Source organism: Podarcis raffonei, chromosome 16, assembly GCF_027172205.1.
Source record: "Podarcis raffonei isolate rPodRaf1 chromosome 16, rPodRaf1.pri, whole genome shotgun sequence".
NCBI lineage: Eukaryota > Metazoa > Chordata > Lepidosauria > Squamata > Lacertidae > Podarcis > Podarcis raffonei.
In genome coordinates, this window is record NC_070617.1 from 14,856,727 (window position 1) to 14,882,809 (window position 26,083).

The following is a 26,083-nucleotide window of genomic DNA, read 5'->3' on the forward strand; positions in this document are numbered from 1 at the left end:
GGTTGCTGGGAGAGCCAGGAAAACAAACGAGGTACTCTGTCTGCAGAACTGTACAAGTAGTAGTAGTAGTAGTAGTAGTAGTAGTAGTAGTAGTAATAATAATTTCTTATTTGTACCCCGCCCATCTGGCTGGGTTTCCCCAGCCACTCTGAGATGCTTTAGCTGAGATTCCTGCACAGCAGGGGGTTGGACTAGATGACCCCTGGGTTCCCTTCCAATTCTACAATTCCATGATTCTATGAAGCTGCCTTATTCTACCAAATCAGGACTGTCTACACTGACTGGCAGTGGCTCTCCGGGGTCTCAGCCCTTCCTGGAGAGGCCAGTGGAAAATTATTATTATTTTATGTATTAAATTTGTAGACTGCCTTTCACCCTAAAGTTTCGCCATTGGCTCTGCTGAGAGACTTTTGAGCAATTTCTCTTACTGAACTGTTGCCAGTTCAATATAATATAATAATAATTATTTGTTTATTTATTTATTGTACCTTGCCTATCTGGCTGGGTTGCCCCAGCCACTCTGGGCTGCTTCCAACAGAATATACAAAAACACAACAGAACAATGAAATAAGCAAGTGAGTTTGCTCAATTCCTTCTCCCTCCTGATCTTTTTTTCCTTTTGTGTGTTGCCTGTCTGAAGGCAGGGACTGTCTTCCTATAGATGTCTGAGAGGTGCTCGGCACTCAAGCATTTCCCCCCTTCTGAACAGTAAGGTTAAAATGCTTCAAATAAATGCAGACCAGCAGAGGAAAAAGAATGTGGATTCAGGGGTGCTATTTTCACACAGCCATTTTCTCCAAATTTCAACTTGTCTTCCAGAAACAATTCCAAAAACTATGAATGAATGAATTTTATTATTACGGTCACAGACCAGTTCCAGCTCACTTACAATATCAGGGAAATCATAAAACACAGCAGGAATACACTGAATTGCAATTGGGTATAACAGAGACAATTTAGTTAAAAATATATATTAAATCTTGATCTCAAAAACTATTACTAGTAAGAAAAGTAATTACACTAGATCATCTTAGAATATTTGAGATTCGGAGTTTTGTGTTTGCAACTTAATCTTGAGCAGGGCTTTCCTAGGTAAAAACAGTGCTAGTACTGTATTGCGAACCCTTGAGCACACGGGGGCTGCGAAGAACTGATCTTGAGCATTGCCAAGAGCAGGCATTCCTCCTTCCCCATGGGTCCTCTGCGTTCTGCCCTCTTGGCTGAGCAAAACCACTTGTGTGTGTGTCCTCTCCGCTGGAGAAGCACAGCACAAATATGGGATGGAGGGCAGGAAAACGACATTTCTAAAACAGGGTGAGCTCCACCCTAGGATGTGGGCATGGGAGGGGGTTGCCCAGTGGTGAGAGAGAGGCACTCTGTGCATGATCAGAGTGCACGTTACTCCTTGCAGGACCGATGTTCAAAACGGGTTTGTGATCTGTGTTGAAGGGAAAGCATTCTTCAGCTGCTCCCAAGGCTCTCTCTGCTTATTATTCCTCCTAGTGTGCCAGAGCCTGAGTCCCAGTTTCCTTAAGAAAAAAACCAACACAAATCCAGGGATGTAAGTGCTGGCATCAGTGAAGCCTGGGAGGGAGGGAGGTAGCTCAGTGGCAGAGCACCTGCCTTGCAAGCAGAAGGTCCCCGGTTCAATCCCCAGCATCTCCAGTTAGGACTGGGATGAAACCATAGAGAGCTGCTGCTGGCCAGTGCAGGCAATACTGAACTAGATGGACCAATGGCCTGACTTGGCATACTGTATATTCCTAAGCAGGGGTTTGAGCAGGCATGGGCTGGCAAGTGGGAGGATGGGGGCGGCTCTTCTGAGCTTTGAAGCCCTGCCTGGAGGCGATTTCCTCTGATCCCAGCTCCCCCACCTCCTCCTGCAGGAGAGCAGTGGGCTGGGACCCCCTCCAGGGCTCATCCTCTGGGTCAGGCTGGCGCTGCAAGGCCCATAATTGGATCCGCAGCTGGTAGGGGAGCCGCAAGACATAATTGGCTGCGCGGTCGGGCGGCTGCTGTGCCACACACTGAGCTGTACCATCACAGGGCTGGGAGCTGGGCACATACCTGCACACCGTCCACCATGCACACGCCCCCCCCCCTCAAATCACGTATCCTCCTGCTACCTCTGGCTGGAGGAAACCTCTTCCAGCTTTCCCTCCAGGCATTTTGAACTACAACTCCCAGCAACCCCAACCAGGGGGCTGTGGCTGATGGGAGTCGTAGTCCAGCATCTGGAGGGCACCACAGGTTTTTAAGCAGAGGTTGGATGTTCATCTGTCAAGGATGCTTTAGCTGAGATTCCTGCACTGAAGGGGGTTGGACTAGATGACCCCTGGGATCCCTCCCAATTCTATAATTCCATGATTCTAGGAAGCTGCCTTATTCTACCAAATCAGGACTGTCTACACTGACTGGCAGTGACTCTCCGGGGCCTCGGCCCTTCCTGGAGAGGCCAGTGGGAAATTATTATTATTTTATGAATTAAATTTGTAGACTGCCTTTCACCCTAAAATCTCAAGGGCATAAAAATAGTACCAATAATGGCACTGTCTGTAGAAAGCAGGAATGGCTGTGGGGTTTTTGGTTGTGTGCTTGCTTGTTCCCACCTTTGCTCTTCCTGCACCAACAGAAGCAGCTGACTCCTAAGGGAAAACTCACTGGAGCTTTAGGGAGACACAACAGGCAAGTTTCAGGACTGACGCTGGAGCCGGCCTTTGAGCTGAACCGAGGTGTTTCTGCCTGCAAAGTAGATGCTCTGCTACTGAGCTACAGCTGGTCAACACAGGCTGGCAGCGGCTCTTCAGAATATCCAGCAGGGAGAGTCTTTTCCATCACCACCTCCGGCTGCTTTCAGAAATGCCAACTTGCCCTGACGTGACCTCCAGCCAACAGGGAGCAGGCCTAGTCAAGACTCCAACTCCCATCAGCCATAGCCAGTGTGGCCATAGTCATGGATAATGGGAGCTGTAGTCAAAAACTTCTAGGGGACACCGCATCCTCTTCCTCCGTTGCCACATTCAGCAATTGGAGCTTGTTTTTCCTCTGCCCTCCCCATGCCTTTTTCCTTTTGTGTCTTGATTTTTTAAGGCTGATGGGACGGACTGCCTTGTTTTTGTTTTTTTGTTTTTACTTGATTGCATGTAAGCTGAGCCTCCGGAGCTGACGATCAGGAGAAAATCGCTTTAAATAAAGAAATGCATCATGCGCTGGGCTTTGCCAGTACCGCCAGCCTGAAACTCCCTCTTTATTCCCGGACGCTGCTTTAAAATAGCACCCTCTCTGAGGAGAGAGTGTGGGCAAATCTGCAGCCGGTGCACCTGTGTCTCCTTGCTTCAGGGGGACCCAGGTGTAACTCCCAGAGCAAAGTTGGCACCTGGCAGCCTTAGAGCTGTGACAGACAAGGCAACAGGGATGGCGTGATGCTGTTCTTCCATATCCTTCCAAGGGAAAGTAATGGGAACAGATATTTGAATTGAACCCATCAGAAAAGGAGAGTGCCTTATTCAAGTCATTTTTCTGTGGGTGGGGAGGCAGCCGGGGGGTGAGGCCTGCCCCATGGTCATGACCTCATACCCTCCAACTTTTCTCCTATGAAAACAGGGAAATCCTATTCCTTAAAACTAATAATAATAATAATAATAATAATAATAATAATAATAAATTTTATTTATACCCCACCCATCAAACTGGGTTGCTTCAGCCACTCTGGGCGGCTTCCAACATAGATTAAAAACATAATAAAACATTAAACAAAAAAACCCCTTCCCAGCCTTCAGATGTGCAGTGGTACCTCTGGTTAAGAACTTAATTCATTCTGGAGGTCCGTTCTTAACCTGAAACTGTTCTTAACCTGAGGTACCACTTTAGCTAGTGGGGCCTCCCACTGCTGCCGCGCGATTTCTGTTCTCATCCTGAGGTAACGTTCTTAACCAGAGGTACTACTTCTGGGTTAGCGGAGTCTGTAACCTGAAGCGTTTGTAACCCTAGATACCAGTGTATTCTAAAGGTTGTATAGTTACTTATCTTTTTGGCTCGGGGGGTCGCATGACTCCATACTCTCCAACATTTCTCCAATGAAAATAGGAATGTCCTAAGGAAAAGCAGGACATTCCAGGATCAAATCAGAAACTGGGATGGCTTCTGTAAATCTGAGACCGTCCTTTGAAAATAGGGACCCTTGGAGGGTCTGCAACCTCATGTAGTAGTTCTCCCTTTCCTGGCCAATCTGAGTAATCTGATTCACAATCTGTACCTCCCACTCTTCACTTTGTGTTATTAAAAACATTTAAAGCCACCTTCAAGGGTGAAATCCTCTCAAGGCAGCAAAAGGAATCAACTAAGGTCCTTCCAACCACCATCGCAATTCATTAAACGATTAGAGCCAGCAATCATAATGAAGCAAAACATCAGCCTTTTTTTTTTTAAAAAATGCACTCATTGTTTTGCATTTACATCACACCGTTGCTTCCAAGAAGCTCAAGGTGACTCACATAGTTTCCCCCCACTCCTTGTTTAATCCCCACAGCAACCCTGTGAGGTAGGTTAGGTCGAGAGGCGGCGTATGGCACCCAAGGTAGATAGATGGATAATTTATTACGGTCAAAGACCAGCTCACATAACATAACACAATAAAAACAGCGTTCATAAAGATAAAATATACAATAGGAGCAGATTGCAGCAATAGCTCATGAGTTAAAATTGAGATATATACATACACCCATACAACTGAGATTTGGGCTACCATAAAAAATTGACCCTGAGGCACCCCAAAAGGCAACTTCAGCATTTCCCTAGTAAGCTATTTTATTCTAGAGGATGATCTGTGCCTACAAATCTGGGTGGCACCCAAAGTGAGAGCATCATGGCCGAGTATGACAACGCAGCTAAAAGTCACCATCAAACCCAAAGGAAACCGCTTGGCTCTTTAGGTCTGCCTGCTGAATCTCAGTTGGGTGGGACTCAAGATACGTGTCCAGAGGGTGAGGAAAGGAGCAGTCTGTACATGCTCAAAGGTGTTTTCTTTCGTACTGTCCTAGGCGTATTCCAGGTTTTAGCCTTGGTGCTGGGTTCTGGAGCTTAGGCCCTCTATGAATTGGCCCAGAACTCTCAGTTCTTCCCACTCTGGGCTTCCCCAAAAGCTCAGGTTGGAAAAACAGTGATTGAAAGAGAAGCACCTGGCTGTTGTTTTTCCACTGCATCCTCACTCTGCTGTCCAGTAGGTGGGGTGGGGTGGGGGGGACCTTAGACTGCCTGATCCTGAAAAGAGGGTGCTGTAGGTGGTGGAACTGAACGGCGATGAAGCAGCTGCCTTGGCCTGTATTGCCAAGACCTGGGTGGGTGGGCTGGGTGGGCCTGACCTCGGACCCCCTGAAGGTTTCCCCTGCAAGATTTGGGAGATACGGGACACATAAAAGGAAGTTCCTTATTGTTGCAGCACACAGTTAAACTATGGAACTCACTGCCACAGGAGGCAGGGGTCGCTACCAATCTGCACAGCTTTAAAAGAGGGTGGGACAAACCCCTGGAAGAGAAGACTATCAGTGCCTCCTGGCCATGTTGGCTCTGTTCTATCTCCATAGTTGGAGGCAGGAAATATCAGTTACTTACTGGAAATCTCAGGAGGGGAAAGGGCTCTTGGGCTTGAATCCTGCTTGTGGGTTTCCCTTAGGCTGGCCACTGTGAGAACAGGTTGACCTGACCCTGCAGGTGTTTCTTAGGCCAGGGGTCAGCAAACTTTTTCAGCAGGGGGCCACTGTCCCTCAGACCTTGTGGGGGGCAGGACTATATATATATATATTGGGGGGGGGGAGAATGAATTCCTATGCCCCACAAGTAACCCAGAGATGCATTTTAAATAAAAGGACACATTCTACTCATGTAAAAACACGCTGATTCCCGGACCGTCTGCGGGCCGGATTTAGAAGGTGATTGGGCCATTCCTTTTTTGTTGGCACAATTTCTTTTTTCCAGTTTTTAGCAATTAGGATCCTTGCCGCTCCTGTGGCACTGTTAGAGTATATTGAACTGGCTAGATTAACAGAGGCAATTAGAGATCACACTAGACAAGAGTTTCAAAAAGCATGGGGGAAATGCAGAGAATACTTTACAAAACAGTGCCCTAAAATACATACCTGGACTTGTTTTGATTAATGTCTGCAGGAGACTTTGTAGATATTTAAGTTATAATTAGAAAAATCTTAATAATCATTCATAAAGGAAACAGCTTATAAGAAGTAAATAAGGAGGCCAGATACAGGATAAAGGAAGTCTTTTATTTGGTTGTTTGTATTGTTGTATGTTATGCTTATTGTATGTTATGTTCACATTTAATGAGGGTGGATTTCTGTATTGGGGGGTGGGGGGTTTATATTATGTTGTAAATAAAATTTCTAAGAAAAGAAATAGAAGGTGATTGGGCTGGATCTGGCCCCCGGGCCTTAGCTTGCCTACCCATGTTCTCAGGTTCTTGTGAGTTTTACAGTCATGATTCTGACCGGGCTTACTTGGAATTTGGAAGCGAGTTCTGCTGTGCTCCATGTGGCATCCTAAGCCATGTGCGGAGGGCAGCTGCAGTGGGAAACTCCCACCTGGGAAAGCTCCTGGCATAAAGGCTCAGCTGCAGGGACCACTTCCAGCAGCACGGGTTGGGCAGCCATCTGTCAGGGATGCTTAAGCTGTCATTCTTGCCCCACAGGGGGTTGGACTAGATGACTCTGGGGGTCCCTTGCAACTCTACAGACCTGACTCTATGGGTTGCGTTCAGCCTGGCTGGGCAGGAGGTGGGAGAGGAGGACCTCCTCTCAGGGTGGTCCAAAAGCCATGCCTCTTGTGGCCCCCAAAGCCTCTCGCTTCCCAAAGCCTCTCAGGCAAGAACATGGAATGGTTACAGCCAAGGACTGAAACACCAGCCCTCTGTTATTTATTTTATTTATTTCATAAAATTTATATACTGCTTGATTGTAGGAAAAAATGCAAAGCAGTTTTATAAAAATGATAAAACAATAAAATTATCACTAAAATTTTTACAGCCGTGATTTAAGCATGCAGAAGATTAAAGCAGCAATAAATCAGACTGAAACAAATTAAAATTGGTACAACTCTTTAAACGCTTCCAGGGCCAGCATCAACTCATGTTTGGGTCATATCCTGTCCACAGATAAAGCTAAAACCAGGTCTGGTCAGCAGCGGTGCTTAATATCTCAAGAGGAAAGGCTCTAGGATTTGAACCTGTTGGAAGCCACAATCTCTTTCTCAAAAGCCCCTTTTTTGCAGATGTGTGGGGAAGGAACTCTGTATGTGCTCAGAGGCATTCTGTTGCTTCTTCATCTTGGAGGAAGCACCAGTTGCTCATGGTCAGGGGCCAAGCTTTGTGCAGGGAAAAGAGCGCATGCCTCTGAGAAAATTCACCCGTGTCTATTGCAAGAAATGAAAGGGTGCCCCTTGGCATGTGCAGAGGGCTGACTGCTCATCAGGATATGGCAAGGCGGAAACAAAGGCCAATGCCTCCTTGAGTCAGCTTCTCATGTGCACTCAACCTGGTTGGGGGGGGGAGGTGGACTGGGGAGGGGGAGTTGAGTAGTGCCAGGCCCTCCAGCCCTCTTCAATCAGAGCCCTGCAGAGCCAGTTGCTATGGCAACTGGGGGATGCTGCGCTGCCAAAATGCAGGCAATCTCTGGACCCCTGGAGGGCTGCAGTGGCGCTTCAGGCCTCCTCTTTGCACCCCCTGCCTCCGCGACACCCCAAAAGGCACCCCAGTAGTGGCAGCACTTTCTGGGGAGTGCCTACACACACACAAGCACACACTTCATTCATGACACAATCCCCTCCTCAATACAGTCTCTCCCCCTCCACCCCCAGTGGGAAGGTTCTTAATTTATTCCCCACATATTGAAATAGAGCAGAATCCGAGGGGGGGGGAGTTATCCTGTGTAAATTCTCGGGAAGGTGGGGGGGCACTATTTAGTGTCTGGTGGGAGGGGGAATGCTACCCCCTCGCCAATTAGTAATTGCTTTGTTAATGAAATTGTTTTGCGTTTTCAGTGTGCTACTTTTATATGCTGCTCTGCAGCAGAAGCAGAATAATTTATTTTTTTAAAAACCGAAGCTTTGAGCAAATCTCGCTTCTTTGCAGAACTACAGGAGTTAACCCATCAGTCGGGATCCGCTCTGACGGCGCCCCTCCCTCCCCCTCTCTCACATACACACTCCTATAAAGAAGACTCTGCTCATGTCCTCTGTTATTTGGGGGGCACGCACTCTGCACATGCTCTGCGGCGTCCTCTTATTTGCTCTCCGATGTTCTGAGAGCTGTTCTCTACACATGCTTCTGTCATTTTCCCTTTCACTGATTCGGAAACACTGGGGCACTTTTACTTACTTTGCCTCTGTGTGTTTCGGGAAACACACTCTGCACGTGCTCTGGGACACCCTGTTCTTTCCGATTGCTCTCGGTGCGTTGTTGCATTGAGGGCTGGGGGCGAGTTCAGGCGCTGAAAGAGGGCGGCCCCCTCACCTTCTCTCAGGCGGGCCATCCCGAAGAGGGAAGAGACTCTGCACATTCTCAGAGGCACCCTGGGACGAAGGCCGGGCAGGTGAGAAGCCGATTGGGGGTCCAAAAAGCCACGACGACCACCGGGCGGGGGCGCGCGCGGAGCTTGCGGGGGGTCCTCTTCCTCGCCCCCCCCCTTCCTCCGTCTCTGTCGGAGCAGACCTGACCTCTTCCTCCGTGCGCTCTCGGTCGGAGAGGCGAGCGGGGCGAGGGGGCGTCCGAGGCGGGAGGGTGCTGGGCTGGTCCTCTCCCCGCTGCCTCGCTCTCCCCTCCCTCCCTCCCTCCTTCCGTCCCCGCCCTCCCTCCGGTGGCGAGACGCGGCTGCGTTTTGCGTACGCCGAGGCAAAGGCAAAGGCAGCGCCGCCGCAGCCAGACCGAGCGGCCGTCGGAGCGCAGCGCCAGCGGGCTGGAGCCGCCCCGAAGCCACGGTGAGTGCCGCCGCCGCCGCCGCCAGTCTGGCCGGGAGAGCGCGAGAGTCGCTCCCGCCGAGGGAGTCGTTCCCTGGGCCATTCTGCTAGAGGTCAGCGCGGAGCCTTCGTTGCAGCCCCGCGGCGAGAGCACCTCTGGGCATGTACCGAGTGCGCGCCTCCTGGGAAGGTGGCGGGGGAAGGCATTGCTTTTGCCCCAGCGCTATTCTTGGGAAGGGTGAGACGCGAGAGCCCCGAGGAGGCACCTGCCCAGGCGGAAAGAGTGCCTCTGGCTGCGTGCAGAGTGCCTTTCCCTTGGCAGCCCATCCGCAGCACCTGCGCTTCCCAGAAGGGGCGGTGTCCAGGTAGGCAGGTTTTAGAAATAAGTTAAGCCTCTCTGACCCCCTTGCCGCATGGAAGTGGGGGGTGGGAGGGGAGAGGTTTGGGGTCACCTCCCCCCACCCCGTTGCCCAAATGAAAGAGGGAGATCACCTGCCTTGCAGCGCCCATTCCGCCGCCTGGGTGCCTTTGCTCGATTTGAGGGCCATGCAAAGTGCAGCTTTGCGCTCCCCGCACGCCCCCCCCCACGACACCGCGCAGCATTTCCCCTGCTCTTGCAGGGCAGCTGTCGCAGCCCGCTTCAGCCTTCCATGGGGAGGGCAGAAGACCGGACATGTGGATCCACCAGTGCTTTGGGCTCAGTGGTGCTTGGGGAAGGGCGCCGTGGCCCCTCGGTGCATCACGATTTGGGGGGGGTGCCGCCTGGTGTGTGGCCCTTGCGTGGCAGCGGGGCTGCACCTGCCGTGGGCGCCCGCCGTGCATGCAAAGCAGCAGCGAAACGGTGGCGCCTCGCCTGTGCGTCTCGGCAGCGTGTGTGTGTATGTGTGTCTTTGTGTGTGCGGGTTTGCGGTGGCAGGAGCCCTGTGGGAGGTGATGCGCAGGTTGTGTGCAGAGGGCAAACTTGCATTTCACCCCCACCTCCCACCCCCGCCCTGCGCGGAGGCTTTGGATTGTAGAGCGCGGGGCGGGGGGCTTGCCTTTGTGCGCGCCCCCTCTGCAGCACCGGGGCTTGCGCTGTCTATCTTTCCCCATTCGCCTTTTGTGTGTGTGCAAAATCAGCAACAGCTTTATGTTGATAAATGTTTGTGCCACTCAGACAATCTGCTGTCAATATATTTACCCTGCTCTCGAGGGCGGCTGTTGGGAAATGGCATTTTGCAACATGCAATTTTGCAAGGAGGCCTTTGGGTATGCATTGCGTTGGAGGTGCGGTGAATGGATGGGGGGGTGCGGGATGGGAAGAGAAAATGAAATCAGTTTGCAGGAATCAGGAGGGGACGGGAGACCCTGAGATGTGGGGTCTGAAGGGCTGTGCCTCTCTCGAAGCGGCGCCTCTCCTGTAGCCAACCGACCTGGCCTGCCATCTCTCAGCTCCTGGCGCTCCTGCCTGGCTTTTGAGCAAAACTTGCCTAAAAATAACTCCGCCAGCAAAAAACGCCAACCCACCATTTCCGAGCACAAAGGCCTGTCTCAAAAGATTAATAATAATCTCCTTCTACGACATAAAGACATTCCTTACTCCACGCCGGGATTCTGGGCGCTGCGCTGGAGAACTCCCTGCTGGGGGAAGGAGCAGCAGATGCTTGCCCGCCTCTCTGCTTGAGCACCTTCCAGCTCACAGGCCTGGGGGCCTCTTCCCCACGCACAACAACCCTGCGGGGTAGGCTGGGCCGAAAGACAATGACTATCCTAGAGAGGGACGTGGCTGAGTGGGGATTTGAACCTGGGTCTCACAGCATCGTGCAAGCAGAGAGTTTGGAGATGGGGGTCTTCAAGGCCATCCAGGCCAGCCCTCTGGCTGGTCCATGGAGGTAATCCAGAGTCTGAGCATCTCTGACAGGTGGTTGTGCAGAAACAGCTTGAAATCCTCAGGGAGGGAGAGCTGGCCTTCCATCCCTCTCTCTGCACCAAGGTTGTTAGTTCCACTGCCGAACTGCTTTTTTCCACTGAGAAGTGTCCCCTAACATTCAACAGAAATCTAGAGGGCCTTCTTGACAGTGGCACCCACCCTGTGGAACACCCTCCCATCAGATGTCGAACAGATAAACAACTATTTGACTTTTAGAAGGCAGCCCTCTTCAGGGAAGTTTTTAATGGGTGATGTTTTACTGTTTTTTTAAAAAATATTTTGTTGGGAGCCCGCTCTTCTGCATGGTGATGATGAGGAAAGCCCTTCTGGGATTTGTAGGGGGCTTCTGTGCATCCCTTCGCCCAAAGACTTCCTTTACCCAGGTTAAACAGGCTTCCACCCTTTCCAAGCACTACACCAGGGGTTGTCAGAAGGAGAAAGATCTATTGGATCTATTGCCTGCTCTCTGTGATTTGCAAGTATTTCTGACTCCTGGTGGTTTAAACAAAGCAACAGTAAAACGATGCCGCCCTCAATTATCCTGCCGAAATGAAGATCACTTGTGGAAACGAGAGCACATTTTGTGTGAGCACACTTCAGTTCTGGTACTCAAAACAACAAATCCCTGTGGCCAGAGTTCAGTCTCTGCTGGCATCTGCAGGCATCTGCCTGAAACCTTGGAGAGCTCCTGCCAGCCAGTGTGGACCATACTGAGCTAGACGGATAGCTGGGGGGGGGGGGTTCCTGATTCAGTATAGGGCAACTTTCTGAGCTCCTAAGGCCTTAGTGATACAGCTCAATAGATTAGCAAGAGAAAGGGAGCAGCGTGTGCTTTCAGAATGCAGCCAAAGTCAGGCTGTAGCTTGGTGGCTGAGCACCTGTTCTGCGTGCAGAAGGTCCCAGGTTCAAGTCCCGCCATCTTCAGGCAGGGCTGGGAGAGACTCCTTGTCTAAGCTGCTGCCAGTCTGTATAGATACAGAACTGAGCTAAGACGGCGAGGGAAGTTTCCTAGTTCTTGTCTTGGGGTGTATGTGTGCAGCTGTGTCAGCTCCCCGCAACCTTGGCATTAATTATCAGCACCACACTCTAACCAGCTGAGCTATCCAGGCTCTGTTTTAAATACGTAAAAGTCTCTCTTTTTTTTCTTGTATTAACCATGTTTATCTATTCATTACATTTCCACCTCTCCTTATTTTCCTTTAAGGAACTCAAGGCATGGTTCTCCCTCTCTCCATTTTATCCTCTATAATCAGCCCTGTGAGGTAGGTTAGGGTAGGAGACAGCGACTGGCCCAAGGTCACCCCTTGAATTTCATGGCCGAATGTGGCTTTGAACCCTGGTCTCCCGGGCCCTTAGCCGGACATTCTGACCATCACACCACATTGAGAGGGATGAGTGCATTGTGTTTGGATGTGTTGGTGTGACGGACTGTTGCCTGCGGCAGGTGAAGCTTCTTAGACAGTGGAACTCCCTGCCACCAGAGGCAGTGATGGGCACCAACTTGGCTTTAAAAGAGGACTGGGCAAGTTCATGGAGGGACAGGCTGTCAATGGCTATGCACGCCCTCTGCAGTTGGAGGCAGCGATGCTTCTGTTTGCCAGTTGCTGCAAAACACAGGGCGGGAGAGTGGTCTGGTGCTTGCGGGCTCCCTACAAGCATCTGGTGGTCCACTGTGAAAACAGGAGGCTGGGTTAGATAGGCCGCTGGCCCGATCCGTCAGGCTCTTTTTAGGTTCTTAAGTTTTGCAGCCTACAATTGAGCTCTTTTCTCTGGGCGGCCATGAGCTGCAGTCTCTCTGTTTAGGCCTGGCGTTTCCAGGGACAAGAGCCGCTGAGAGAGGCCAGTTGGAATTCCCAGGCAGTGGAGGGGCCTGTCTAAAATCAGCTGCCAGCCCTGAGTCATCCCTTGGCAGAAGCTCTGGAGCCCAGTGTGCCTTTCCAACATTCCTTGATTCTTTCCCTTGCTTGGGACGACGAGGAGGAGGAGGGTGGCAGGATGGACAGGCGAGAGAATCTGCTTGGGGAGGGGGGCAGTAGTGACTTAGCGCCATCGTCCCCCAAGGAGACCCCGTCCTTTTCTGCTCCTGCCCATTTGCAGCAGCAGGAGGAAGAGGAGGGCTGAAGAAATGAATTCCCCACCCCAGCTGTGCGTCGCCCTGTTTCCTCCTGAATAGAGAGGCAGCAGCAAGCAGGGATTGTGGTCCAACATTTCTCCAGGGGACTGAAGATTTCTTGGCTTGGGTTCAGATGTCCAAAAGGAGGCAGAGAGGCCCTGCTCAGAGCCAGGAGTACTGGATCTTTATTTCTGCTCTTGGAGTTGGAGATGCGTGTGTGTAGCACAACACAAGTAGGACAAAAATAAAGCAGAACAATTTGTGTTGTAAAAAGTTACGGTCTTTCAGCAGGAAGGTTTGGGGTGTGCACCACCTGGAAGTGAGGCAGTGTGACCACCCCAAAACCTTTGCAGGTGCAATAAGTAAAAGCTAAAAAAAAAAAAAAAGGGTAAGGGACCCCTGGACAGTTAAGTCCAGTCAAAGGTGACTTTGGGATTGCGGTGCTTTCTGGGTCACGTGACCAGCATGATTAAACTGCTTCTGATGCAATGGGACACCCCACGGAAACCAGAGTGCACAGAAACACCGTTTATCTTCCCGCCGCAGCGGTACCTATTTATCTACTTGCGCTGGTGTGCTTTCAGACTGCTAGGTTGGCAGGAGCTGGGGCAGAGCAATGGGAGCTCCCCCGTCATGGGGATTTGAACTGCCGACCTTCTGATCGGTAAGCCCAAGAGGCTCAGTGGTTTAGACCACAGTGCCACCCGCGTCCCAAAGTGTCAAAAGTGGGATGGTATGTGACTGCCGTGATAGCATTGCGAGCACAAATGAATGTGCAATAAGAAGGGCATCATAGGGGGAATGTTTAAATCCCAAATTTATTGCTTGTGGTCTCCCTAGAACAAGGATTGGAAACCTGCTGTCTTCCGGATGCTTCCAGGCTCCAACTCCCATCGGCAGGGTCAGATTTTAAGACCTTTAGAGGCCCTAAGTCAGCGTTTCCCAAACTTGGGTCTCCAGCTGTTTCTGGACTACAACTCCCATCATCCCTAGCTAGCAGAACCAGTGGTCAGGGATGATGGGAATTGTAGTCCCAAAACAACTGGAGAGCCAAGTTTGGGAAACACTGTCGGAAGCCCCTGAAAGATTTTGGTGCCCCCATATATATCTGATTCAAATTTTAAACAAGAATAAACCATCAAATGAAATTTCATTTTTCAAAATGAAATGAAACCTACCATAAGAGGGAAAATAATGTTTATTTTTCTATATTTGTAGAAATAATGTTTATTTTTGTTCAGCTCCACCATATGGTCCGTAGCAAGTCTGGCAATGGAAACTCTCTGTCGTGCCCACCTTAAGCACATGCTTATTTTGCTTAATCGTTAATCCAGCCTTGCCCAGAAGCCAGCATAGGGCGACAGGAGTTCTAGTACCACAAAAGCTGGAGCCCAGCCCCCACCTCAGTTCCCCACCCCTGTTGCAGAACCAAATATGAACCCTGAGCCTGGGGAAGTTCAGCAGCGAGCCACTGCAACATGCCGGAGATAGCATTTGAGTTCAGTGTATCGTTAAGGATGAGGATGAAGCAAATGACAAGTCACCCAGTTCCCTTCTTCAAAGAAACAATTATTATATAATCTGCCCCAGCAAGAGCAGCCCCCACTTAAAAGTCGTGGAGTACGATTCTGACATCTTCTGTGGGTGGAAGAGGCTCAACCCAGTGGCTTTCTTCATCCTCTCGCCTGCCCTCAAACGCCGTTTCCTCTCCCCCGTTGCTGTTCTGAGATGACGCTGAGCACTTCTGGGGGGGGTGTGTGTCCCCCCAAAGCAGCTAGTCCTCAGGAGGCTGTTTTGAATGCTTCAGGGGGGTCCGTGTTGCCTTCAGGGCCCGACTTGCAGAGCTTTCTGGAGCAATAGGCTTTCCACTGTTGGAGGCAGTATGCTGGGGTAGGTGTGCATGGTTTGATCCAGTAAGACTGTCCTCACGGCATTTGGGTGGTGGGGGAAAAGAGAGAGAGATGCCATGACTAGGAGACACAAGGTAGGTTGGGAGCTAAGGAAATGTTGGCATCCCAGAGCAAAGGCAGAAAGTGCCATTCCCAGCTGGCTGACATTCCCACAACCAAACCACAATGGTGACCACTGCCTCTTTTGCACCCTCCAGCTTCTTATCACACCGGCTGGCCTGCCATTTTATTGATTCATTGGTCAGTCTGAAAGTATGGAGATCCCACCTTGCAGGGCAAAGTGTACTCAAAGCAGGTGGCAAAGGAGAACGGAAATCATAAAATGAAAATTAAAATACAAATAAAGCAATTTGGTTACAAAAACGAACAAACAGACCCCGAAAGAGGTGGAGACAAAGGCAGTTTAAAATGCCACCTTTTAATAGAATGCAGTTGGAAGAAAGTAACATTTTAAGGGTTTGTTCAAAACCTAACCTAGCACTTCTTGGGGGAGAGGGTTCTACGTACAGGGGCCAGAACTAGAAAGGCCCTGCCTATCATGTCTGCCAGTCTGCTGGGTCTTTATGTCAGATCTGGGAGCAGGGCCTCCTCCTCTTCCTTGCGGCCAGTTGTAAGCCTTGGGCAGACTGGCCATCAGGCAAGCTGATTTCAAGCCACTTGGCTGATGTGCTAATAGTGACCCAGTAACCCAGCATGCTATTAGGTAAAGGTAAAGGGACCCCTGACCATTACGTCCAGTCATGACCGACTCTGGGGTTGCGGCGCTCATCTCGCTTTATTGGCCGAGGGAGCTGTAGTACAGCTTTCGGGTCATGTGGCCAGCATGACTAAGCCACTTCTGGCGAACTAGAGCAGCGCACGGAAACGCTGTTTACCTTCTGGCCGGAGCGGTACCTATTTATCTACTTGCACTATACTTTCAAACTGCTAGGTTGGCAGGAGCAGGGACTGAGCAACGGGAGCTCACCCCGTCGCGGGGATTTGAACCGCCGACCTTCTGATCGGCAAGTCCTAGGCTCTGTGGTTTAACCCACAGCACCACCCACGTCCCTGGCATGCTATTAATCTGGGGAAAACCCCCCTCTGGGCTCCTGCACCCACTTCCCCCAGGCTGAGCCCCGAGGGAGGGAGAGCACACGCTCCTTTGTAACCTCAGAGATGTCTGAAACCTCTTTCCTTCTCTCTTTTCAGGTTTTTGCCCTGCTCCCTGGGGATAGCAACCTGCTGGTAGCCGTGGGGCGTCTTTTGTGAGCGAAGGGGATCCGGGAGCCACAATGTCTGAGACTCTGGACCTGGAAAAGGGCTGCACAGTGGATGAGCTTCTGCAGGGCTGCATCGAGGCCTTTGGTGAGGAGGAGCGGGAGAGGCAGGGAAGGGACAAATGACTGAGGTCTCAGGAGGTGGGGCAGTGGTTTTCTTGGCCTGGTGATGCTTTAAAGCAACTGCTCCTGTCCTGCATTGCATTGGTGTACTGACTCTGGAAGTATGGGGATGGCCCCGTGAGATCTCGCGGGAACTCGGACGGCCCCGTGAGATCTCGTGAGGGTATCCCAGAGCCCCTGTGCTGAGTGGGCCTTGCCAGGTAAGCAGGGCTGAGTTGAAAAAAGAGGAATGGCTTTTAGAAGTTATGAACTATGCGTAAATGGCAAAGCTGACAGCAATATTAAGAGATCAAAATGACAAGCTTTTTATAGAAGAGTGGAGGCCCTTTTTTTGGCCTATTTGGACAAGCACTGCAAACAAATGAAATTGCGGGCAGGGTACAAGATAGGAGCGGCAGAAGAAAAAAGATAAAATATTACAGGGGTTTTGGTAATAGAAGAGAATTTGAGAATGCAGTATAAAGGAGTAAAAACACTGTGGAGGGTGGGGGTGGGAAGTCAATGCATGAAATGATGCAACTATTGGATTTGAATTTGTAAAAATTTGGAAATTTGGTAAGAATTGTATCAGAAAATGAAAAGCACTTTCCACACTGGGAAAACCTGGCACAAAAAAGAGCTTTGAAGCTCTCTGCTGTACATGCATTTAATTTGTGTAGTTTCAACTGGCCAGGCCTCAATCGCGTGTGGTTGAAATCGCTCAAGTTATATGCGCGTAAGATGTGATTGTGCTGCACAAGCCCTCCAGCACCAGAGCCTCAGAAGAGGATGAGCAGGAAAGGGCAACTGTGCTCATCATGTCCTCCCCTCTTCCTGGGAAAGAGGATGCTGGACCAGAAGATCTCCATTGACCTGATGCAGCTGCTGCTCCTGCTCCTGCTCCAGGGCTCTTTGGATGGTCTTTGATCCCACTTCTGAGCTCCTGAGTGGTCTGAACTGAAGGGTGTGTGTTTATCTAGGACTGTAAACATTACTAGAAGCTGCCTTTGTTCCAAAAGGGACCCAAGGCAGCAGGCATCACCAACAAAAGATAAAAACACTCCTAAAAAGGCCATCACATTAACAAAATTACTCTGGGGTGGGGGAGACAGCAGTAAAAGCTTTCAAAAGCTTTCAAATTGAGCAGGGGAATATATATTTAGGCAAAGGCCTTTTCACTTGTCTCCTGAAACCTTAAAGCAGCAGTGCGGGGGGTGGGGTGGGGTGGCGGCAGTGCGGCAAACCTCATTTGACAGAGGAACATCCCACAAAGTACCCAAAAGGCATTGTCTTTGCCAGTGGCTGTTATGCTCAGTTCCTGCTTGTGGGTCTCCCATGGGGGTGGGATGGGGACCTGGTTGGCCACTCTGAGATGAGGAAACTGGACTCGATGAGCCAATGCCCAGCTCCAGCAGCCTCCTCCGAAGTTCTTACACTTTGGACTACAACTCCCATCAACGCTGACCATCAGCCATACTGTTTGGAGCTGCTGGGAGTTGAAGTCCGAAAGATTTGGAGGTCACCATGTTGGCCATCCTTACAGTGTGCAAGGTGTGATGGAGGGGGGGAGAGTGGGAGTGGGCGGACTTTGTGGCTGTGGGCCCTGTGGAGCAAGAGGCAGAGTGGGAAATCACAGAATCGTAGAATTGTAGAGTTGGAAGAGACCCCCCAAGGTCATCCAGTCCAACCCCCCGCAAGGCAGCAGTCACAGCTAAAAAATCCCCATCCAACCAATGCTTAAAAACCTCCAAAGAAGGATGTTGTTGCTGTTGTTAACTTCCCAGGAGGGACTTGCTCTGACTTGCATTTCTTTTTCTTTTTGCAGACGATGAGGGCAAAGTTCGAGACCCCCAGCTGGTCCGCATGTTCCTCATGATGCACCCCTGGTACATCCCTTCCTCAGAGCTGGCTGCCAAGTTGCTTCAGATATATCCTTCCTTAGCCCGCCGGGCACAATCTCCACACCCAGCCACCAGCATCGTTTCCTTCCGCAAATGTCTTGCACTAGGTTTCCCTGTCCTGGTGCTCGCCAGGTGCTTTGAACTGCATCTCCTGTCTGCTCCAGGAAGCATAGTCCTGCTTCCTGGGGGGTGATAGGTGCTGCAGTTCCATAATGTCCAGAAGACACTTAGTGCAGGGGTAGCAAAGGACTTAAGATATATGGATCACTCAGAATCTCCACCGCCAAAAAAACCCCAGGCAGCTTGAGGATACTGGACCTTTCCTCCCTCTCTTCCCACTGCCCTGTTGTGGCTGCAACATTGTGGGATGATGACCATCCAGAAAAAGTGACCGGCCCCCTGAAGCTTGGAGAGTCACTTCCATTTGCAGCTCACAGTGGAAGAGGAATGATTTATGAGCGTTTGGCGCCTCCTCTCTGGAAGCTGCCAATATCTGCTCCTTGGAAAATAACAGCCAGGCTGTTATTTCCCATGTCTTCAAACTGGGTGGTGAAGGGGACAAGGGGAATGTGGGATGAGTGGGCACCTGCCTTTTGGCCCCTGCCCTCCCAAGGATGAGAAAAGTAGTTAGTTGCGCTCTCCGCAGTGGAGCTGGGACTGTGTACATACCATACGTCTAAAGCGCCTTTAGATTCCCAGCGAAGAATTCTGGGAGTTGTAGTTTTCCTCTCACAGAACTACAATTCCCAGCACCTTTAACAGCCTTACCTGAATCTCTCCAGAGTTACACATTGCCAGGCCCTTCTTGCACCAGCTTTTCTTCCGTTTGTGCATAGTTGTTCTCTCTGTGCCCTGGATCCTTTTCATCGTATTATTTTTCGTGCTTTCTTCTTCACACTTATAAACCACAACAGTGGCAGAATGGGAGACCTCTTTTTAATAGAGCCTGGGGCCTGGTTGCTGACAAAACAGAGTTCCATGCATGAAGGCTGAAACCTCACATTAAGTACAAGTTTCATGCAGGAAGTGAATTTATTTTTTTAGCGATCATAATTTTAATAGCTTGGATGCAGCTGCAGCACAAAACCTTTGCTCTACCTATTGGATAGTTTGCAGTTTAAAACACCCCCATTGCCCCAAATACCCCACAACACACACACAGTTCCTCCCTCTTTCCCTTTTGCTCCTTAACTCTGCCCTGAACTTATCAGGAGTCTCGCGGGTCAGAAAACAGCTCCCTGCAAGTCAAGACTTGCCACTTGGTCCGGTAGGTGCTGGAGCAGGGAGGGTGGAGTGGTTTGTGGGAAGGCTGCTATGGAGAGAAAATGAGGGGATGGTCTGGACAGTTTGGGGAGTGGCAGGTTGGGGAAGTAACACTTGGGGTTTTTCAGGAAGCCGTTGGTGGGCCTCGGACCCAGCAGGAAGGGCAGGTGGGATTCTTAGTTTAGACGTCAGGCCCGGAGACTTCCTGTTTTGAAAGTTCCTCACAGTTGAAGCGTACCGTAACTGAGAAAATAACCATTCACACTGCAAATGACATTGCACCCAAACAGTGCACTCACCAACCAACTTACTTTGAATTTACTTCTTCTTTTCTATTCCCTTATGAATAAAACCTATCAATACTGGTGTGGTTCCCACGGGATGGATGTTCTGTGGGAATAATAGTAATAATAATAATAATAATAATAATAATAATAATAATAATAATATATTTATACCCTGCCCATCTGGCTGGGTTTCCCTAGCCACTCTGGGCCCATCCCAAAGCAAGGTGTTCACAGTGAAAATCATGTGATGCTGCGGCACTTCTGGACTTTGGGGGCTGCCTGGGTGTGGGGCAGGGTGGTGGAGAGGTGGCTGCAAATCTTCTGCCCTCCTTGCTTGGAGATAATCTGCTGCCCCCTTCTGACTTTGCCACTGACCATGTCACTCCTGGTTCCGGCAGATACTGGATCTCGGCGTTCCCAGCGGAATTTGACCTAAACCCAGAGCTGGCCGAGCAGATCAAGGAACTGAAGGAGCTTCTGGGCCGGGAAGGGAACCAACGTCACAGCAGCCTCATTGACATAGAGAGCGTGTAGGTAAACAGCATGGGGCCCCCCACAACAGTCCCTGCCCCCTGTCCTTCCTGGGTTAAGTTCTGGCAGGTTGCATCTGATTCCGGTGTGCGAACCTCAGGCTGTGAGCCTTGCATTCCTGGTGTGCAGCATCCACCGAGTTCTACCCCAGAGCCCTGAGCTCAGCAAGTTGGGAGTAAGTGCAGGGCCTCCTTGGTGGTGGCTCCCTCTGTGGGGCTTGGAATGCAATTCATGGAAGCCAAGGAAAACCTCGCCTTGCATTTAGCTCTGTTGTGCGTCAACTTTCTGCAAGCTGCAGGGCTGGCCTCATGGTGGGACTTTAAGGCTGAGATCTGAAAAACTTGGCAATGGCATGCAGCTCTGCCAAGTGCCAGGGATTCGAAGCCAGGCTGGCAGACGGGCCCTTAGTACCCTTTAGGAGCCAGCTGGTCCCCACCTCTGCTTTTGCACATCCCAGGTAGAGGCTGAACTCTTGCGTCCCCCTTCCAGCCCCACCTACAAGTGGAAGAGGCAAGTCACACAGCGCCAGCCGGTGGCCCAGAAGAAGCGCAAGACGTCCCTTCTCTTTGACCACTTGGAGTCGGGGGAGCTGGCCGAACACCTCACCCACCTGGAGTACCACTCCTTCAGCAAGATCCTGGTAAGATCCATGAAGGCGGTGGTGGCTGAGTCCCTCCTCTCCATCCCGTGTGTGGGTCTTGCTGGGTGGGGCCACGGGTACAGTCATACCTCATGTTACGTTTGCTTCAGGTTGCACGTTTTCAGGTTGCGTTCCGCAGACCGGAAAGGGTTACTTCCGGGTTTCGCCGCTCGCGCATGCACAGACGTGCAAAATGATGTCACGTGCATGTGCAGAAGCGGCGAATCGCGACCTGCAAACACGCAGACGCGGGTTGCGTTCTGCTCATGTTGCGAATGGGCCTCCGGAACGGATCCCATTTGCAACCAGAGGTACCACTGTATTTAACTGATGTATGCCCTGCTTTTTAGGAGAGAAAGCGGCACACAAACATCACCAAACACAATATGAGCACTCTTAAAACGACCCAAACCCGGTGCTATTTTTCTAGAAAAAGAGGTGACAGAACTCACCACAAACAGCTCTTAGAATGGCAGTGGCCCTTTCTCCTTGTGTGGCTTCTGGCAACTGGCAATCGTAAGCATTGCTGCCTCTGACCGTGGAGGCAAAGCATAGGTTCTCTGGCAAGTAACCTTCATGAATCTGTCTCATCTTTTATTGCCATTGAGACCGGTGACCACCACGGCCTGGCTGTGTTCTGCTTCTCAACCCACCTCCCTTTCCCTGCAACGACCATCCAGGTCTCTGAGACCAGGCTTGGCTTTTCCACAGAGCCAGGAGTGTCCTTACCTCCCCACCCATCAGACCTTGGGAGCAGGACCAGCCCCTTTTTTTCAGAACGGCCAACCAAATGCCGTAGAGAAGGACCTGAGAGTCAACAGCAGCAACTCTCCGCAGAAGCTTCCTGCCTCCAGGAGTGGAGGCACGACATGAAAGGAAAAGACACAACATGAAAGGAAAATGGATTGGGGAGGGAGGAGGAAATATGCAGGCTCAGGTACAAAATCTTAGTTGCCTCACTGGGTTCGTGTTGGTGTTTTTAAAACAGATGTGCTGTTTTCTGGGCCCTATCGGGGCACCATTCAAACAACTGGCCTCCCTCGGCCTCAGCTGATCTGCTTTCCCCTCTCACCCCCCCCCCCCAGTTCCAAGACTACCACAGTTTCGTCATGCATGGCTGCACGGTGGACAACCCCATCCTGGAGCGCTTCATCACCCTCTTCAACAGCGTCTCCCAATGGGTGCAGCTCATGGTGCTCAGCAAGCCCACCGCCCAGCAGCGAGCCCAGGTCATCACTCGCTTCGTCATGGTGGCCCAGGTGAGAAAGCGCGCGTCCTTGCCTTCTGCAACCCTCTTGAGATTGTCACCTGCTTTTGATTTTGAGCCTCTCAAATCAATCAATCAAACCAACCAACCAACCAACCCCTGAACGTAGCCGACTGCCATTCTCATGTTGCCACCCTCTGGATCTCACATGGAGGAAGCACACAAAGAAGGGCTTCAGAGGATGATCTCAGGGTCCAGGATGTTTTATTTGGTGAGAGGCAGTCCTTGGTGTAGTGGTTAAGAGCGGTAGACTCGTAATCTGGTGAACCGGGTTCGCATCTCCGCTCCTCCACATGCAGCTGCTGGGTGACCTTGGGCCAGTCACACTTCTTTGAAGTCTCTCAGCCCCACTCACCTCACAGAGTGTTTGTTGTGGGGGAGGAAGGGAAAGGAGAATGTTAGCCGCTTTGAGACTCCTTAGGGTAGTGATAAAGCGGGATATCAAATCCAAACTCTTCTTTTCTTGAGGTGCTGCGCTATCACTGAGCATCCTATGTAAGAGGTTCTAGAGCCCGGATCCTGTATTTTATAACCCCGATTCCTAAAGCCCTATAACCCAGCAGGGACCCAAACTGTGAATTTGCAAACAAGTCCAGATTAGGACAGACGTCTTGGTTTTTATACACCAAACGCGAGCTGATGCATTTACCACCCAGGTTTCTTCCAATTCCAAATCCGAGCTCCCCCATAAACAGACAAACAAACACCAGCCCAGCTGTGATTCCTCCATTGCGAGGCGTTGGACTGGACTCTACAGTTCTCTGATTCAGGTCTTGCCCTGTTTTTCCTGCAGTGCCCTGTCAGCCTGCTTGCCTCCCGGCAACCTCCCCAAAGGTTTCTAAGCGTGAGCGCCTGGAGCCCGGAGCCTCAATTAGTGGGGATGGCAGCTAAATTAATCAAACCTGCTGGCCCTTTGCCTCTCCCTGCTGGACAGTGTGAAGTTCAGAGCAACCTTTTTTTCTAGGTCATTTTTCTTTGAAGAGGAGAGAGAGAGAGAAAGCGCACACATGGGAGACTCTCTAAATATCTATTTATACATTCAGAGATTGAGAAGGGGGCGGGAGGTGATCCAGGAGCAGCACAAAACCGCCTGCTCCAGATTATAGCTGGCATCAAAGAGCAGTCGGGGGACCTGGGGATCCCCTCAAGCGGCCTTTGGGCTACTGCACTTTGCACCTGGACCTCCCCTGATTTGGGGGGTCTGGGCCCAAGGAGATTAGGGATGGCGGGGAGGGGGAGACTTCCTGCATGTCTTAGGATGCTGGGAAATCAGGTTCCTCAGGTAGGGGTGAAGCAGGGATTCCCTGCTCCAGAACAGAGGCAGCAGGGTGTAGTGGTTAGTGTTAGGCTGGGACCTGGGAGACCAGGGTTCACATTCCCCACTTGGGCCAGTCTCTGCCTCTCAGCCCAACCCACCTCGCAGGGTTGTTGTGGGGGGTTAAATGAGGAGGGAGGAGGAGGAGAAGCACTGTGTAAACCAGAAATCGTGCTCCAGCGGTGCGGCAGCAGCAGGAGGCCCCCTTAGCTAAAGGTGTTACGTACTGAAGTTCTCACCCTGGGCCAGCAGGGGGATACTGTAGATAGTTATGCAAATGCAGGATCGAAAAGTGACGTTTAGTGATTGGATAGTTTTGTATGCAAATGCAGGATCGAAAAGTGGCGTTCAGTGATTGGATAGTTTTAGAAAATGGCAACAGTTGCCATTTTCTAAAACTATCCAATCACTGAACGTCACTTTTCGATCCTGCATTTGCATAACTATCTACAGTATCCTCCTGCTGGCCCAGGGTGAGAACTTCAGTACGTAACACCTTTAGCTAACGGGGCCTCCTGCTGCTGCCGCACCGCTGGAGCACGATTTCTGTTCTCATCCTGAAGCAAAGTTCTTAACCTGAGGTACTGTTTCTGGGTTAGTGGAGTCTGTAACCTGAAGTGTCTGTAGACTGAGGTACCACTGTATTTCTTCCTCTCCTGCCTTGCCCTTCAACCCCCCCCAACTTCTGCTCTCAGAGGCTCCTCCAGCTGCAGAATTTCAACACCCTGATGGCCGTGGTGGGGGGGCTGAGCCACAGCTCCATCTCCCGCCTCAAGGAGACCCACAGTTTCGTGAGCCAGGAGACCACCAAGGTAGGTGGTAGCGGTGGTTGGGTCTTTTCTGCATTGAGGGGAGAGGCAGGCTGTGTAAGGAGCTCACAGGGGTTGCAGAATCTGTTGGCCAGTGGCTCTCAGCAGGCTCCACACTTGCCTCTCTTGCTGCTGCTTATTCTCTTGCCTGCCCCCCTCCTTGGGCTGGGTCTGCACCCCCCATCCTTAAAGGGAGATGAGAGAGAGTGGAGCAGATTGATGCTTCGGGTTTTAGATTCTCTGTGGGTGGGGCTGCCTAAAGACCTGCTACTCTGCCTCCCACCCCTCTGGTCCAAAAACACCCTTATCTTTCATTTGTGGGGCTGGGTCAGCCAGCCGCTGGCCTTTGGGAAGGAGGCGTGAGGGCTCTGGCAGGGTCCTAGAATCATCCTGTCTCCTTCCCAAAGCCTAGTTAGTGCTTTTCCAGCTGTCAGGAGCAGGTGGGAAGGCTCTAGGACCCTGCCAGAGCCTGGTGCCTCCTTCCCAAAGCCCACAGTATCGCTTGGCCGGCTTTGGAAAGGTAGCACATGAGCTGGGGGGGGGGTGGAGAATCAAATTTTGGCCTCACTCCACCCCCACAGTGTGTGGGTTCCATGTTGAAGTGCTCTTGCAGTCTGCTTGGTAGGAAAAGTTGGACCTGATCCTGCCGTAGTACAACCTCAGAGCTCCACACCTCTGGCATTTCCTCTGACTCTCCTTATCTACATTTGCCCATATGTTGGTTGAATAGCAACCATTTGGAAGAAGCAAGTAGCTAGCCCTCATGGGAAGAGCTGAGCTTCTCTGGAGGCAGGGCTGCCCCCTCCTCATCCTTCACGCCTGCCTTCAAGGGGCTGTTGTTGTTATCCACTCTTTGCTTTCCCCTGTCCTGCTCAGGTCTGGGAGTCACTGACGGAATTGCTGACGTCCGTGGGGAACTACAGCCGCTACCGGCGGCGCTTTGCCGAGTGCGTGGGCTTTAAGTTCCCCATCCTGGGAGTCCACCTCAAGGACCTGGTGGCTGTCCACGTGGCCCTCCCCGACTGGCTGGACCGGGCGCACAAGTGCCTCAACGGGAACAAGATGCAACAGCTGTTCAGCATCCTCAGTGAGCTGGCCATGGTCCAGAGCATCCGCCCGCCCTTTGAGGCCAACCCTGACCTCCTCAACCTCCTCATGGTAAGCTCTGCTTCTGCCCCCCTGTCCTTGGGTGTCCCTCCAGTTTCCAGTCCTGGAGGGGTCCTGGAATGCCAGTGCTTAGAGGTTCCTCCTTCCCCTCAATCTCTTCCCTGCCCCACTTCAGATTTCAAGACACTTGGTCATTTTTGTGGGAATGTTGAGGATCGTAGGAGAGGATATATTGATTAAATATTATCCTTCCTCACTCATGCTAGTGAGCTAGTAGCAGGGCACATTCTCTTTTACATAGCAGGAAGCTAGTTGGTAGATTCGTTTGAATCTCTTGAGTTAAGCAATCCAGTCTGGCTTGTCCAGATTGGATTGTTCCTGGTAAATCCATTTTAAGGTAAAGGTAAAGGGACCCCTGACCATTAGGTCCAGTCGTGGCCGACTCTGGGGTTGCGGCACTTATCTCACTTTATTGGCCAAGAGAGCCGGTGTACAACTTCCAGGTCATGCGGCCAGCATGACTGAGCCGCTTCTGGCGAACCAGAGCAGCGCACGGAAATGCCGTTTACCTTCCCGCCGGAGCGGTACCTATTTATCTACTTGCACTTTGACATGCTTTCAAACTGCTAGGGTGGCAGGAGCAGGGACCGAGCAACGGGAGCTCACCCTGTCACGGGGATTCGAACCACCGACCTTCTGATCAGCAAGCCCT

General features: G+C 51.2%; 1 protein-coding gene across 1 annotated transcript in view; it reads left to right on the forward strand.

The window, feature by feature from the left end:
- Positions 1 to 8,727: 8,727 nt before the first annotated feature.
- Positions 8,728 to 26,083, forward strand: part of RASGRP2 (RAS guanyl releasing protein 2) — a 41,657-nt gene continuing 24,301 nt past the window's right edge. The window contains exons 1-9 of the mRNA XM_053368865.1: positions 8,728 to 8,979; positions 16,082 to 16,237; positions 18,077 to 18,179; positions 19,357 to 19,419; positions 20,101 to 20,232; positions 20,723 to 20,873; positions 21,959 to 22,132; positions 24,151 to 24,267; positions 25,141 to 25,422. Coding sequence (XP_053224840.1) covers positions 16,165 to 16,237; positions 18,077 to 18,179; positions 19,357 to 19,419; positions 20,101 to 20,232; positions 20,723 to 20,873; positions 21,959 to 22,132; positions 24,151 to 24,267; positions 25,141 to 25,422 — 1,095 coding nt within the window. The 5' untranslated portion in view covers positions 8,728 to 8,979; positions 16,082 to 16,164. The remainder of the gene's footprint in view (positions 8,980 to 16,081; positions 16,238 to 18,076; positions 18,180 to 19,356; positions 19,420 to 20,100; positions 20,233 to 20,722; positions 20,874 to 21,958; positions 22,133 to 24,150; positions 24,268 to 25,140; positions 25,423 to 26,083) is intronic.